General features: G+C 36.0%; 1 protein-coding gene and 1 pseudogene across 1 annotated transcript; both read left to right on the top strand.

Moving 5' to 3' along the window:
- Positions 1 to 1,621: 1,621 nt before the first annotated feature.
- Positions 1,622 to 8,921, top strand: LOC122274213 (annotated as a pseudogene).
- A 7,672-nt stretch (positions 8,922 to 16,593) lies between these two features.
- LOC122274416 lies at positions 16,594 to 17,082 on the top strand. The gene has a single exon (XM_043083457.1). It carries the CDS (start codon positions 16,594 to 16,596, stop codon positions 17,080 to 17,082), a length of 489 nt encoding a protein of 162 aa, XP_042939391.1.
- Positions 17,083 to 17,926: the final 844 nt, after the last annotated feature.

Here is a 17,926-nt window from a genome sequence, read left to right as displayed (position 1 = left end):
AAAATTAAATTATATAATATATTTTATATAAAAATTTTAAAAAAATTATAATTATGGGATAAGACGATTTTTCAATCCAAATGACCCTTTAATATGTATTGTTCAATCATTATTTTACAAATAGCAATATTATTGACAGAAGGCTTATTTGGAAAGTAAGCTCCTCTCATCTTATATTAAATTTTTTCATAATTTTATTCTTGAATATCATTCAAATACAAAATATTTTAATTTTAAATTTTTAACTTTTTGATGTAATAATTATAAATTTTTCAAATCTTTAAGAAAAAAAAGACATATATTACTTATTCAAATTTTAAAATAATAAATAATATTAAAAAACTATATTATAATAATATTTTAATTCAACTTTTTTTTTCATTTTTTAAAATCTAATAAATATCTTAATTTAAATTATTTTATTATTATTTATAGATCAATTTATTTTATTTAATTTTATCTCAATATCTAAACAATGTCTTAATGACTCGGAAGGAGTCATTAATTTATTTACGTTTATTTATTCTTGTCTATTCTATGAATAAATGTGTACGTGTATGCAGCAGACAACAGTATATTTTCTCATTCCCATTTTGTCCCTCTCGTATGCAGTAAAGAAGTTTTTTCTCCAAATTTTATCTTCAATTTCTATTCTAGGAATAAATGAGGTTATAGAGCTCTGCAGTAACTTTTCTGCGAATTTTGTTTTCCCATTTTGTCCTTGATTTTCTCTAAATTTCATTTTCTAATTTTATCACTCTTCATTTTTGCTTTTTTCTATTTTGTCCTTATCATTTCTTTTGTTTAATTAAAAAATTTACGTATTTGTCTCATACTACACACTTGGTAGGCATAGCATTGTCTTATTTAAAATTTTTTTAAAAAATTAGAAAAATGTAATATATGATATGTAGAGATGTTGAATAGTAAAATATATTGAACTAAAAAAAATTTAAAAGTTAGTCAATTAGACCTAAAAATGAATAAGCTGGTTACTTGATTTGGAAAACATGCCTTGCACGTTGTAGTAAAACTAGTGCTATTTATAAGAGCCTATCATATTTGATATTACAATGGTTTTGATGTTTGTTCTTGTGCTGCTTATTCACTCATGCTTTATTTGTAATTTGCTTGCCTCTTAAAAAGAAATAGTGCTAGCTAGCCTTCTATTCAAGAAACTTCTTGATGGGAGGGATTGATTGATCACTCATTTCTTAGAAAATTCTAAATTTTGAAGAGTCTTAGAGCTAAAAAATAAAACATGAGAGTTACAAAACTCAAAGCACCATTTTTTTGTAGAGGTAGTAGGTGAATTGACTCCGGTCTTCTGGCTTTACTATTCTTATTCCATTTATGGCATTATTGTTTTCCTTTGCTTAGTATTCCCTTTTCTGTTTCATTATTCATACTTACAATTGTTCAGTGCATCAGTATCATCTGGTCCTTGATTTTGAATTCATGGGTCATTCTATTCTAGTTTTGGAAGATCATGTTACCAGATTTATTGACGTTTTGTAGTATTCTGATTTTTTTTTTCTGTCTGTTTAGGGAGTGAGAGGAAATTAAATCGATCATAGAAAAGTGGTTCCGTACAGTACTGTTTTAGTACTTGAAGCTTGAGAACATGTCTTCTGCATCTTGGATCACATCTATCTCATGCTTGAACCCTGTGATTCAATCCTCCACTCCAGTCACAATATTCTAGTGGCTAAGATTCATTTTTCTCTCCCCATGTCCTAAAAGAATTTTGCTATCTTCCGTTGACGTCGCCTTCTTGCTCACCCTCTTGGTGTTTGGAGTTTTGAAGCTTTACTTAAAGCTCACTTCCAATGTCTCACCTAGCCCTGACCTCCGCAAGCCCCTCATTAGAAACAACAAGACTAATCTGAGGACTACACTCTGGTTTAAGCTCTGTCTGACTATTAGTGTTCTCCTAACAATTTGTTACACCGTTTCGTGCATTTTGGCGTTCAGTAGAATTAAGTAGTTGCCATAGAAGCTAGTTGATGGACTATTTTGGCTAGTCCAAGCCTTGACTCATACAGTAATCACAGTCTTAATCATCCATGAAAAAAGGTTTCAAGCTGTTACTCATCCCATGTCACTTACAATCTATTGGGTTGTAAACTTCCTTCTTGCTACCTTGTTTATGGCATCTGGGATTATACGATTTGTCTTCGTTGAAGAACCCAGCCAAGACCCCGATTTGAGACTGGATGATGTAGTTTCTTTGGTTTCTTTTCCATTGTCCACAGTTCTTCTTTTTGCTGCTATTACAAGATCTAATGGGATCACAGTGATTAGAGAAAGTGAAGCAGTTCTTGATGTAGAAATGAAGTCATATGAACCCCTTTCAAGTGTGATTGGATTTGCCTCAGTTTCTATAATGTCCAAGGCCTTTTGGCTTTGGATGAATCCCCTGCTGACTAAAGGCTACAAATCTCCTCTCAAGATTGAAGAAATCTCGTCTCTTTCACCTGAACATAGAGCTGAAAGATTGGTTGTGCTGTTTGAATCAAATTGGCCTAAACCACATGAAAAATCAAAGCACCCGGTTCAAACAACATTGTTCAGGTGCTTTTGGAAGGAAATTTTCTTCACCGCCTCTCTTGCCATTATGGGGCTTTGTGTCATGTTAGTAGGGCCCATTCTTATACAAATTTTCATGGACTTCACCTCTGGGAAGCGAAGCTCCCCTTATGAAGGATACTACCTTGTATTCACTCTACTCTTGGCAAAATTTGTCAAAGTTTTAACGACTCACCAATTTAAGTTCAACTCTCAGAAGCTTGGAATGCTTATTCGATCCACCCTTATCACCTCTTTGTACAAGAAGGGCTTGAAGTTGACTGGTTCTGCTAGGCAGGCGCATGGAGTTGGGCAAATAGTGAATTACAGCAGCTCTCTGATATGATTCTACAACTATATTCTATATGGTTAGTGCCTTTGCAAGTTTCTATGCCTTTGGTGTTCCTATATAACTACCTTGGCGCCTCAGTGCTTACAACAGTTCTAGGACTTCTTGGTGTGGTGATATTTATGGTAATGGATGTCAAAAGGAATAGACAGTTCCAATCCAATTTGATGAAAGATCGTGATTCGCGAATGAAGTCAACAAATGATATGCTCAACTACATGAGAGTGATCAAGTTCCAGGCATGGGAGGAACACTTCAATAAGAGAAAACAAGCATTCTGGGAATCAGAGTATGGATGGCTTCCCAAGTTCATGTACTCGATATCTGGCAATGTTATTTTGCAGTGGAGCACCCCATTATTGATATCAACCCTCATATTTGCTACTGCTCTTTTCTTCGGAGTCACACTTGATCCAGGGACAGTGTTCACGACGACAACAATCTTCAAAATCTTGCAGGAACCAATCCAGTCATTTCCTCAATCAGTGATCTCAATTTCTCAAGCAATTATATCACTTAGGAGGTTGGATAAGTACATGATGAGTAGGGAATTGATGGACGACTCTGTAGAGAGAGAGCAGGGATGTGATGGTAGAATTACTGTGCAGGTTAAAGATGAGGTGTTTAGCTGGGATGATGAAAATGGAGAGGAAGCCTTAAAAAATATAAATTTTGATATCAACAAAGGGGATCTTTCAACTATTGTTGGGACTGTGGGATCTGGGAAGTCTTCTCTCCTAGCATCAGTTTTTGGTGAGATGCACAAATTAAAAGGAGAGGTATGAATTGTAATGGATACTCTCTAGGAGTCTATAAAGGTTTCTACAGATAAAGTCTTTCTGTATTATATTTGTTTAGATCCTCTCCTGTTGTTTAACTGAATTGGATGGTTTATTCTTAGAGAGAAATAGACACATCATGTAGGATTTACAATATTTAAGGATGCATATGTAAGATTTTCTGACATTGTGGACCTCCCATAAGTATTTAATGTGTCTATTATCTCTCTCTACATTGTATTATGTAAAACAAGATTTGCATACTCACATAAGATTTGCTTAGTAGAAGCATGATCAAATATAAATGGTGAAAAACCTTTAAATTGGTAAATTGATTTGAGTTATGAATGTCTAAACAACCTTAACATTTATGGTTTACTAGGTCAGGGTTTGCGGAACAACTGCCTATGTTGCTCAGACGTCTTGGATTCGAAATGGCACCATCCAAGAGAACATCCTATTCGGTTTTCCACTAGATGTAGAGAGATACAAAGAATTCATTAGGGTTTGTTGCTTGGAAAAAGACTTGAAAATGATGGAGTGTGGAGATTAGACTGAGATTGGAGAGCATGGAATCAATTTAAGTGGTGGCTAGAAGCAGCTGATACAACTTGCCCTGGCCGTATATCAAGATTGCGATATCTATCTTCTTGATGATGTTTTTAGCGTTGTTGATGCACATACTAGAACAGAAATATTCAAGGTCACATTAATCCTTATTTTACTTTCTCCATAGTGTGGGCATTCTGAGGAAACTTAATTATTCATTTCGAATTCCTCAAAAAATGGACATAATAGTTTGTCATTTGAAGCATAATTATTGCAACATAAACTATGAAGCAATAGAACACTATTATCAACATTTAGTCAAAGCAGTCTGTTTGCTACATGTTACTGTCTATCTACCATGTTGCTTTGCTATCACATGTTACTTTTACTAATTTGACTTACATGTCGATGTCTCTATGTTTCTTACCAATATGTATCCAAGCATTCTACAGAACTGTGTGAGAGGGGCACTCAAAGGCAAGACCATTTTACTTGTAACCCACCAAGTTGACTTCTTGCATAATGTGGATCTCATCTTGGTGAGTGTGTTTTTTCAAGTCTTCCTGTTTCTCTCTCCCATGCACTCACACGTAAATCTGTTTTCATATGTGTACTTTAAGTGCTTCCTTTTGTTTTGTTTTATGGTACCAGGTCATGAGAGATGGCATGATAGTGCAATCGGGAAAGTACAAGGTGCTACACGATTCTGGCATGGATTTCACTGCACTAGTAGCTACCAATGAAACATCCATGGAGCTTGTAGAGGCGAGCACCACCTTGCTTGGTGAAAATTCCCCCCAATTTCCAAAATTATCTGAAACCTCTTCCAACCATGGGGAAGCCAATGGTGAAAATAACTCTCTAGACCAACCAAACTTTAATAAGGGAACTTCCAAGCTCATCAAAGAAGAGGAGAGAGAGGCTGGCAAAGTGAGCTTGCATGTTTATAAACTTTATTGTACTGAGGCTTTTGGGTGGTGGGGAGTGGCATTAGTGCCGCATTTATCCCTCCTATGGCAAGCATCTTAAATGCTGAGTGACTATTGGCTGGCATACGAAACCTAAAAAGAGCGCGGGGCTATGTCATTCAACCCTTCTTTGTTTATTTCTGTCTATGCAACCATTGCTGCTGTCTCACTTGTGTTGATATTGATAAGATCTTTCTTTATTTCATTTATGGGGCTTAAGACAGCCCAAATTTTATTCGCACAAATTCTCCACAGTAGCTTGCATGCCCCCATGTCATTCTTTGACACAACTCCATCAGGAAGAATTCTTAGTCGGGTAAGAACATGGAGATAGATTTTAGATACTTCTTTTAGTTGTCAGTTTTTATTTTTTATTTTTATACATTGCACTCTTATTCAATTTCCTTTTCAGTGTGTTAATATATCAGTTCCCATCAATCATTACATCAATTCTTATTTTTAAATTGACAAAAAGCACTTATACTCACAAGTCAGTATAGAGGGCATTCCTGTTAGGCCGTTGCTGTGACAAAATTTGATTGCTATTGGCCAATCCTACTCCTTATTGGGTTGTAGATAACTACTTCATTTACTCAGAAAAGTAGTTCAACTCGGTTTTCACATGAAAGATGCTTGAGATTGATAGAATTTTATATTTACTTTTTGACTCTTGTAGGCATCAAGTGATCAGACAAACATTGACCTATTCCTCCCATTTTTTACAAGCTTAATAGTTTCTGCGTACATCTCAGTGATTGGCATCATTATTATCACATGCCAGTATTCTTCGCCCACAGTATTCTTACTAATTCCGCTTGCATGGCTGCATATCTGGTATCGGGTATGAGCTCTCATTGCCTTGTCTTCTCTTGAAAGAGATGAATGATACTTCACATACACATCCATATGCTTTGTAGTTACCCTTTTAGAACGTTTGGTTGAAGTGAGTTCATGTAAATCCATACTGCTAATTTCCGTTTCTTGTGGCTCAAGGGTACTATCTAGCATCGTCTCGGGAGTTAACTCGCCTTGATTCTATCACAAAAGCTCTTGTTATCCATCATTTCTCAGAAAAGTATCTTTGGTGTTGTAACCATCCGCTCTTTCAAGAAGCAAGATAGCTTTTGGGAGGAGAATTTCAAGCATGTTGATTCTAATTTACGAATGGTTTTCTACAATAATGGATCAAATGAGTGGCTAGGTTTCTGTTTAGAATTTCTTGGGAGCTTCATCCTCTGCATTTTAGCATTGTTCACGATCCTGCTACCTAGCAATATCATAAGGCCAGGTATGTGAACCTTTGATGTTTGTTCATAAACACTTTAGAAATATTTTACATGTCAATCATTAGTGATCATTATTTGAGATGCTGAACATGTACACAAAGGATCATTGGCAAAATCTTTCTCACTGTCCTTTCGAAAAGTTTGTGGGTTTTTGAAAACTTAAACATGGATCTGTCAAGTTTCTTAACCTTCTTCCTTTTTGATAACAAGTATCAATTTTTATATGTTTAATGTATTGGAGATCATTGCAGAAAAGAAACTGAGTAATTCATTTGCTCTGCAGAAAATGTTGGTTTATCTCTGTCCTATGGATTGTCCCTAAATGGTGCACTATACTTGGCCATATATATTAGCTGCTTTGTGGAGAATAGAATGGTGTTTGTTGAGCGAATAAAGCAATTTACCAATATTCAATCAGAAGCAGAATGGGAAATTAAAGACTATCTCCCTCCTCCAAATTGGCCTACCCATGGAAAAATTGACCTCAAAGACTTGCAGGTAATTAGGCTTCAAATAATTTTTTTATTGATAAATTAAAACAAACTTTGTGTCTTTGTATTCCTAAATTATCAAAATTTGTCTTACATGGTTTGATTCAGTGGAAAGGTAGAAAAGTTGTTTTGATGCAAGCATAGAAATCAATAAAAAGTACTTCACTGGATATCCTTTCACTAGCAAACTTTAAAAGAATAATTTACTCACAAACACAAAACTAGTAAATATTATTTCTGAATTTGAATCAAACCATGGTGATACCTTGAATCTTGGGCATGTAGGTCAGATATCGTCCAAACCCTCCCCTAGTTTTGAAAGACATTACTCTAAGTATTTATGGGGGTGAAAAAATTGGTGTTGTTGGCCGAACAGGAGGTGGGAAGTCAACTTTGATCCAGGTTTTCTTTAGGTTGGTGGAACCTTCGGGGGGAAGAATATTTATAGACGACCTTGATATTTGCATGCTAGGGCTTCATGATCTTCAGTCTTGGTTTGGTATCATCCCTCAAGAACCAGTCCTTTTTGAAGGAACAGTGAGAAGCAACATCGATCCAATTGGACAATATTCAGATGAAGAGATATGGAAGGTAAACTCACCACTCTTGTTCCGAATTGGATAGCATTTGGCAATCTATGGAGTCGATTTCTTGGACCCAATTTGTTACTATTGACAGAATAATACGCTTAGCACAAAATAACATTGATGGCATGACATGCTTTTAAGACCTATATGTAGAAAAAGTTTGCATATATTGTTTATTTGTAGAGGTAAAAGAGCTTATTGCTTTTGTAGAGCCTGGAGCACTACCAACTTAAAGATGTGGTGGCTGCAAAACTTGATTCTTTCGATATGTGACTTGCCATTTTTTCAGAATGGTTTTCCAAAACCAATATTAATCAACAATAACAAAACGTTTCCATTATATTTTGAATCCCTAGTTGTTGATAATGAAGAGAATTGGAGTGTGGGGCAAAGGCAGCGTCTCTGTTTGGGGAGGGTTATGCTTATGCACTACAAAATCCTATTCATGGATGAGGCTACAGCTTCTGTTGATTCACAAATCAATTCTGTAATTCAGAAGATCATCAGGGAGGATTTTGCAACCTGTACAATTATGAGCATTGCTCACCGAATACCCACTGTTATGGACTGTGATAGGGTTTTAGTAATAGATGCAGGTCTGTGCTTCTCTCTTTTCTTTTGTTTGTATGAACAGATCATGCATTTGCATAGCTTATTGGTTATTGTGATCCACATTCTTCCTTTCAATATCTCATTGCCACAGCTATTGAAGTTAGTCAAGAAAAAAGACTTTGGGCACAAGAACATGCCAACAAATAAAAAAGGATCATTGTATTATAGTATCAACCCACTTTAGCTACAACTGGTTTAGAAATTTACATCCAGAAAATGGTCCAAATAATCTCATATTACAGATTTCTTGAGATGGGAGGACTGATATATGTTGGTACCAAATATTTCCAACTTAAATAAAGTAGTTTCCTCTATCTTCCATTAGGATTTTAGATACAGATCTCCAAGAAATCAGCTATCTATGCACATCTTATTTTATTAATATCCCTTTATGCATGCATATCTTAAATGATATATAGGTTACAAACATGAGTTGTCATGGAACAAAATATTGGAGTGTGTTCAAATATTTTCCATAGAAACAAACAAGCGAGCTTTAGATCCTTACATATTGCTCAAGCTGCATAAATGTAAACTGCATATTAAGTTTATTATTTTGTAGGATTCTCCTAATTACCATATGATGTTTGAAGCTTATACACCCCTTTTTTCTCTTTATACTTCTTAACAGGACGAGTTGGGGAATTCGATAAACCATCTTGCTTGCTTGAGCAGCTATCACTCTTTGGGGCATTGGTTCAAGAGTATGCCAACCATTCGTCTAGACTGTAAGACCTATATGATTCCCTATCCAACTCTGCACCCAGTCTTGCCCAATTGTTTGGGGTTTCCCATTATATTCCATGACAGAAATCCCTATCTAGGAAGCTAATGCATGGGATTTGGGTATCAATAGCCACCGCTCTAATGGTCAGAAAATTTATTAGGTACTCCTGAAAAACATGTTGTACTTTTATCCTATTACACGGATGCCATGTCATTATAAATTAGTGTGATGGAGATCCCAATATTAATGCCGTTCAATATACTATTATGTCATCACAATGACGCATGTATATGAAAGTGAGGTTCATAATTTTTTTTTCAAGGATTAGAAAGTACAAAAATTTTCACATTTGATCTTGAACTTATAAAAGCTTTAATCTGTTGAAATTTTGAGGGGTGTAAAAAAAAAAAAAAAAAGAAATAGGAATACTGGTTAAACCAGATTGGACTCGATTGGTTCGGTCCGATTTTGTAAGAACCAAAACCGGTGTGGTACCGGTTTTCATATTTTCGAAACCAATTTAAACCGGATCGACATTTATATTTATAATTTTTTATATTATATTATATATTATATATTAAATTTCTAATTCATATAACATGAAATTCTAATTTTATTATTCCAGTTTATTAATCTTATAATGTAAAATTAATATAACATAAAATTAATCTTATGATTTTTAATATAACATATAAATTTTAATCTTATAATAAAAAATTAATATAACATACTCATATAAATATTATTTTTGTAAATACATTTTTACATATTTGATTATATATACTCATATAAAAAGTCTAGAACTTATATAGGCTATAGTTAAATTCAATACCATACTAGTATGTGTTAATTATTATAAAAGAATTTACTTATACTATAATATAAATAGACTAATAGTAGAGTATATGTAAACATCATATTATTATTAACATATATAATCCGTACAACAGAAAAAAGGAACCTGACCAAAATCGAAAAAATCGAAAGTTCTAGTTTCAGTAATGAATCGGTTAGGAATCAGTTCTTAAATCTTCAAAACCGGTGTATACCAGTTCGGTTCTAAAAAATATACAAAAGTGAACCGGTTACACCCCTAGAAATTATAGAGCATTTCTTGCTCTAAGTGGCACAACTAATGCTTCATGGTTGATCGAAGCTACCATTGTATACGGATTGTTGCTTCCTAAGGACAAGCTGAGAGAGGAAAATGAAATGAGAATTTTGTGATTAGTAGTAAGATAGTTTGTAAATAGTAGTGAGATAATTTGAGCTAATGTGTTATTGGATTTTGAAAAATGAGAGAGAAAAGGTTGAATAAAAAATATTATAAAATTAAAATATTGTTAATATATAATTTTTTAATATTATTTTTATTTGAAGATTTGAAAAAGTTAAATTATTTTTTTATTTTTTGTTTGAAAGTTTGGAAAAGTTATAATAATTAGTTTGAAAAAATTGTAATGATTAGTTTGAAAGTATTTATGTTTTGAGTAATATTTGGGAAAGAGATGATATGAAAATTTTGGGATGAAAACGTTTTCAAACAAACCCTAAATGGATGCTATCCATTATTTTACACTAAATTAGATACTATTCATTTCAATTGAAATGAAGAGGATCCGATTCGTTTCTTAACAAGGATCAACCAAGTATTAACCAAGTATCTGATTCTTCTCTGTTGTATTTAAGTAGTGAGATGATCTCATATACTCTATGAATAGTAGTGAAAGTGTAATGAAAAATTATTGAATAGTAATACAAAATAGTAAAAAATAAGTTAAAAGTAATGATAAAATAGTAAATAGTAGTTGAGTTTGAGAAAGTAGTAGATATTCAATTGTTTAGCTTGATTTTCTCTTGGTTTCCAGGTTTAGTGGTTTTTATGTTTTTTCCTTGGCTTGATTCGTGGTTATTTAGGCTTGTTAGAGTTTTTATGATTTTCTTATCTAGGCTTGTTTAGACTTGGTCTTATTAATAGGCTTGTTTATATTTGTTTTCTGGTTTGGTTTTTTGTTGGTCTTGTATTTGGGAGGGTTTTTATTTTCCTTATTTGTAATATCCCAAATACTTAGTTTGTAATCACGATATTCCTCCGCCATAAATGAGAACATATTAATAAACTTGGGATGAGGTCACAAGACGTGTGGCTATCGGCTCTTCGAAAAAAAAAAAGTTAGTAGATATTTAAAATTATTTAACGTTTATTTGAGAATAAGTTGAGCTCGAGTTTGTTTTATCAAATTTTATTTTATATTCATAAACAAATCATTTATTGTTTAAGCGAACTTTAGTTTGTTCACAAGCTATTTAATTTTGACAATATAAATTATTTATATTACATTTATTGTAACTTTATATACAACTTTAAACAATAGACAATAAACTAAGAGTATTTGTGAATATTTTAATATAATTTGCATATATGTAATCAAATTATATATATCAATGACTATATTCATAAAAAGATGCTAGCAACATGAGTACTTTTAGGAACATGATTTCAAGAAAGGTGAGGCTTTCTCTCTAGTGTTCTGAGAACATAGAGATTTTTCTCTTGAACGTAGTTCGAAGAGGCTGGTCTAGTGAGTTACGTAAGGTGTTGGTTTGTTACGCAAGTGCTGTTGCTAGTTTATTCATGGCAGAGGAACTGTCCAACCTCTATGCAGGGCTACAGCTTACAGAGGAGGAGAAGCAAGAAGTCCACGTTCCAGTGAAGGAAGTTCTGTTATCCATTGAAAAAAGCAAGAGATGCTTGGTAGCCCTTGTAGTAGCTGATAAGGAGGTTAATAAAGGAGCTTTTCGGGCCACGATGAGTAAAGCATGGAAAGTGGAAGGCCAAGTCTTTTTCAAGGAACTCAGCTTCAACAAAGTTCTGATAGAGTTTTAGAATATCTATGAGAAGGAACGGGTCCTGGAGGGAAGGCCTTGGTCTTTCGACAAGTCCCTTGTGTGTTTATTGAATTGCGAAGGTTGCTTGGCACCGAAGGATTTTGAATTTAATATCGAACCTTTCTGGCTACAACTGCATGATCTTCCCTTTGCTAGCATGAATAAAACTATGGGAGAGAAGGTGGGAGCGGCAGCTGGATAGGTTATTTCAGTAGACGTAGATGCAGGTGACATGACATGGGGAAGCTATCTAAGGGTCAAAGTGCTGCTGGACATAACAAAGCCCCTTATCCGTGGTAAAGTCTTAAGTATGGGAGGAAAACGTTATTGGATACCTTTCAAGTATGAAAGGCTACCAACCTTTTTTTTTAAGTGTGGGGCAATCAAGCATGAAGTACCGTCTTGCTCAAGATCTCACTTGGGTGGAAAACCACGAGAGGAAGCTGCAATGCAGTATGGATCCTGGCTTAGAGCCAGCTCCCAGTAGAGAAGTTCACAGTTCTTTGGCAAGAAAGGAGGTGAATTCGAGAATTCAGGCAGTTGGTGCCAAAACAAATCTGAAGGAAGTAGGTATGACAGAGATGGGATGGGATAGGATGATCATGGCAAGCATGCATCAGATTTAGAGCAAGCTGATATGGGGAGCTCTGACAACTACCAACTCAGTGGACTTTTACATGGCAAAGATAGCAAGTACAATACCAACAACCAATATGACATCCCCCTCCAGGCAAGCTGTGATAGCCTTGGAAATCCCCACGTGACCAAAGAGGATGCCAGGAACCACGTGCAATCTTGCCAGGAACCACGTGCAATCTAATCTAGTCCCACCCAACAATGACCTGGCTACGAGGAATGAAGGACTGCACATTACAAGTCCTCCCAGGGACACCCCTCAGGTGAGCTCTCCCTCTTAAAACTCTCCTATTAAACAAGTTAGGATGGGTCACCCTAAAGGACCCACATGGAAAAGAAGAGCAAGGTGCCTAGGTCCAAAGGGAGTACAGGACCCCTCAAAGATCCAGGAACCTCCTGATGTTCCCATGTTTGAGATCAATGACAGAAACAATAAGAAAAGGCCAGGCGAGGAGTGGCATGGACTCATTATGACTAGAAGGAGAGCAAAGCAAGCTAAGTTGGCAGTGGCTGGTGTCCAGCCCTGCCAATCTCCATGAAACACTTAGCTTGGAACTGTCGAAATCTTGGGAACCCTCGGACAGCTCGTGAACTTCACCTCTTGGTGAAGGAGAAGAGCCCGAATGTGATTTTTCTGGGTGAAACTAAGTGTAGAAGGGAAAGAATTGAGTCCATCAGGGACAAACTTAATTTTGACTCCTTTTTTTCAGTGGACTGTAATGGTAGGAGTGGTGGTTTGGCCTTTATTTGGAAGAAGGAAATTGAGGCTGAGGCTGAGTTAGACTCATATTCACACCACCATATTTCCATCTTTGTTAAGTAAGATGTTTTGAGAAATAAAATGATCTAACTGGCTTCTATGGCCAACCTGCAACTGCAAAAAGAAGTGAAAGTTGGGACCTTTTGAGACTATCCATACCAATATCAACAACCCTTGGCTGTGTGTAGGAGATTTAAATGAAATCCTCATCCAAGAAGAACAAACAGGCTCTAATGCTCGCCCCTTCAAACAAATGGAGGATTTCAGAGTGGCTCTAGCTGAATGTGGATTGAATGATATTAGTTATATTGGCTCCAAGTATACCTAGTGCAATAAGAGGGAGGGTTCGAATTTCACAAAATCTAGACTGGATAGAGCCTTAGTAAATGAGGATTGGCTAAGCATCTATGCTAATAACCAGACATATATACTCCCAGGCAGTGCTCGGACCATAACCCTCTTTTGATAGAGTGTGTGAATCCTGATCAAGAAGATGTCCCAAAACAGAAGATTTTCAGGTATGAAGTAGCTTGGGGAAAAAGAGAGGGCTGTAGTTAACTGGTGCAAGTTGCATGGAAACAGAATTTTTCTGAGAGACTAAAGATCACATCTATTAGGAAAGTGATGGAATTATGCAGAAACAAACTCAAGTCTTGGAGCAAAGAGGCATTTAGAAACCATAAGAGGGTACTAAATCAAAAAAGAGAAGTATTAAGATAGCTACAAGAGTCTGACCTAGGCCAGCTTAGTGGCCAGATTAAATCTGTTCAGAGAGAGTTAGACGGACTTCTGGAAGAGGAAGAGCTGAAGTGGAGACAAAGAGCCAAGCAAAAGTGGTTGAAAGATGGAGATAAGAATACCAATTTTTTCCATAAATGTGCTACTCAAAGGAAACAAGTAAACTTTATCAAGAAGGTTGCTAGTGAGGAAGGTGTGTTAGCATACAATCAGGAACGGATTGCCAAAACTTTCCAGTTCTTCTACCATAACCTATTTACCACCTCCAAACCATCGAGTATAGAAGCAGCTCTGCAGTCTTTCCAACCTTCAGTCAGTGAAGAAATGAATGATGTGTTAGTTCAGGAGTTTACAGAAAAGGAAGTGGTTACAGCTATTAAAGGCATGAACCCACTGGGATCTCCTGGTCCAGATGGATTCCAAGCTGCCTTTTAGCAACATCACTGGGACACTGTTGGTAAGAAGGTTACAAAAGCGGCTCTTGAAGCCCTCAACCACAGAAAGGGAATTAGTGAGTTCAATCAGACCTATATAACTCTGGTCCCTAAAAAGAAATCCCCTCAAGCTGTTACAGATTATAGACCCATCAGCCTATGCAATGTTCTATACAAGATCATTTCTAAAGCAATTGCTAATAGGCTCAAACTCATCCTGCCCAACATTATCTTCCTAACTCAGGGTGCTTTTGTTCCAGGGAGATTAATCTAAGATAATGTGGTTGTTGCATATGAGCTATTGCACACTATGCAAACCAAACTAAAAGGGAAAATGAATGGTTTTATGGCCTTAAATCTGGATATAAGTAAGGTCTATGACCGTGTGGAGTGGGTTTTTTCGCAAAGAATCATGGAGAAGATAGGTTTTGCTGACAGGTGGATAAGTTTAGTGATGAAGTGTGTATCTACTGTTAGTTACTCATTGCTAGTTAATGGAAGCCCTCAAGAACCTTTCTCACCTTCTAGAGGAATCAGGCAGGGAGATCCTCTATCTCCCTATCTCTTCATAATTTGCTCATAATTCTTAAGCCACAGCCTCAACCAAGCTGAAGTGCAGGGCCTTGTTTCTGGTATCCCAGCTATTAGAGGGGGCTTACATGTTACTCACCTGTTGTTTGCAGATGATAGTCTGGTCTTCTGTAAGTCAAACCCAGCTGAGTGGAGTAGGTTACAGCAATTCCTTAGCAAGTATGAAAAAGCCTTTGGTTAGAGATTGAACCTGGACAAAACCTCTATATTCTTCAGCAACAACACCAAGATAGAGGTGCAACAAACCATCCTCCAACAGGCAGGGATTAAAGCCCCTGGTCCGTTTGATAAGTACTTGGGTTTACTAGCCTATATTGGAAGACAAAAAACTAAAGCCTTCAGTTCAGTGCTGGATAGATTCAAGTCTAAAATGGCAAATAGGAAGACTGGTGTGCTGTCCCAAGCTGGGAAAGAGACCTTGCTAAAATCTGTGTTGCAGTCAATCCCAACCTATAGCATGGGAATCTTTAAACTCCCTAAGTCTATTATAAGATGTCTCAACCAGTTGTTGCAGTCCTTTTGGTGGGGTCAAAAAGATAACAGGTTGAAAATACACTGGCTGAGTTGGCAGGCCCTTGGAAAACCAAAGAAAGAAGGGGGACTGAGTTTTAGAGATTTTGAGTATTTTAACCTTGCATTATTGGCCAAACAAGGGTGGAGGATCATCAAAAATCCATCCTCCCTTGTAGTTCAGATCCTAAAGGTTAAATACTTTTTGACTTCAGAGTTCTTCTCAATCAAACCAATGGCTAGTGATTCATTTGTTTGGAGGAGCTTCCTTTCAGCAAGAGCTGTTCTAAAGGAGGGGCTTATGTTGAGACTAGGAGATGGACAAAAAGTTAAGATTTGGCAAGATAGGTGGCTTCCATGCCCTTCATCATACAGAGTGCAATCTCCTGTTACCATCCTCACAGCTGATGCAACAGTCTTTGAACTTATTAACCGAGACACAATGTAGTGGGATCTACCCGTCATCTAAGCTATTTTTTCAGAAACTGAGGCAAGCTCAATCTGCAAGATGACTCTTAGCCCGTGTAGGAACCAAGATGTGTTGACCTGGAGGTGCTCAAACAATGGGAGATTCACAGTGAGAAGTGCCTATCACTTACAAGGCTCCATCAAAGAAGACAGCAAGGGCCAATCCTCAGAAAAACTGTGCCCTTCAAGCTTTTGGAACAGAATGTGGGGCATCCAAGCTCCTCAAGCCACCAAGGCCTTCCTGTGGAGGGCTGCAAAGGAGTCCCTTCCTACAAATCTGAATCTGCATAAGAGAAATCAGGTGGAGTCTCCACTATGCCCAATATGTCTCAAGTACCCTGAATCAGTCTCACATGCCCTCTGGACCTATGCAGCAGCTCAAGACATGTGGTCTAAAAGCTCAAGAAGGGTTCAGAAACTGGACATCCTAAATGGCTCTTTCAAAGCAATCCTAATGCCATTATGGAACCAATTGTCCAGGAGGGAATTTACAGAAGTTGCAGTAATTGCTAAGGCAATTTGGCAAAGGATGAATACTTGGATCTTTGAGAAAAAGTTTCAGTCCCCTTCTCAAGTGTCAAAGCAGGTTCATGCTGAGTGGTAGCCATTGTTTCTTGGTTAGAAGGTGGGGGGAAGCAGGTTAAGCACCAGATGACACCTAGTTCTGCATGGTCTGCTCCTCCACCAGCCTTCTTCAAAGCCAACTGGGATGGAGCTATTGATAAAGATAATTCTAAAGTTGGAATTGGGGTGATTGTAAGAGATTCGGAGGGCTTGGTTATGGCCTCTCTATGTTCCTCTATTACACTAAATTTTGATCCTTCGCTTGGGGAAGCGGTAGCAGCCTTGAAAGCAACTATCTTGTGTGCTGAACTGGGTTTAACTCATATTGTACTAGAAGGTGATGCTCTCAGTGTAGTTCAGGCTGTCCAAAATGAAGAAGAAAATTGGAGCGCTTTTGGTATGGTAGTTAGAGATGTCAAGTCCATGTTGTCAAAGGTTTGGGTGTGGTCAATTCATCATACTCCTAGGGAGTTAAATGTAATTGCCCATATTCTAACAAAGTATGCTCTTACTTGTTCAGAGGATTGTTGTATCCTTCTGGAGGATTACCCTCCATATATCCAGCATTTACTCTAATGAAATGCATTTGATCTTTTCAAAAAAATAAAAAGGAACATGATTTCTTTTTATATTTTTAACTACTTAGAAGTATTTTAATTATAAATTTCAATATAATACTATAAAGAATAATAAATGTGAAGTTAATTGAGTTTATACGAATCAATTGTGTTGAGTATTATCTAGGTTGTATCACTTAATAAATTATCATAATTTTGCACTTGAGTTTGATCAAACTGATTTCGAGTATATATAGTTTGTTAAGTAGTCCTGTTCATGTATGGTCCAAAACTATATGGAAGCATACGTCATATATCAATATAGTATAATAGTATATGACATATAATAGATGCAATGTAGATATAAAATATATTTTAAAAAAATCGAAATATATATATCAACCAACAATAACTCGTTTAAACTTTATTTCAAAATTACAATTTTATTATTGTTGAATTGTAATATTAATATTTCTCATTATGTTTATGTTCTTATTATCGTAATTGTATTTATGCACTTATACTCATATTTATTATTGTTGGATTTGTAATATTGGGTTTATTATAGGTTAAAATCTAAAAATATTGGTATTTTTTGTTAGTAGGTAGTCTTCTTATTATTATTATTATTATTTTTATATTGTAGCCACTAATAAACATAGACTTCAACTTTTATATGAAATTATATTAATCAGGTCAAATAGGTTATGCATGTTCAACCCATTTACATAAAACACGTTGAAATGAGTTGTGTCGTGTTGGTCTATTTTTAATTAATTATTAAACGGGTCAAAACGAATGATATGATATGAATTGTTATTTAAATTGGTCGTGTTAGGGTTTGGAGGTCTGACTCGTTTAAC

The sequence above is a fragment of the Carya illinoinensis genome, chromosome 8 (genome assembly GCF_018687715.1).
Source record: "Carya illinoinensis cultivar Pawnee chromosome 8, C.illinoinensisPawnee_v1, whole genome shotgun sequence".
NCBI lineage: Eukaryota > Viridiplantae > Streptophyta > Magnoliopsida > Fagales > Juglandaceae > Carya > Carya illinoinensis.
The sequence above is the reverse complement of the archived record's forward strand: the minus strand, read 5'-3'. Positions and strand labels throughout refer to the sequence as shown.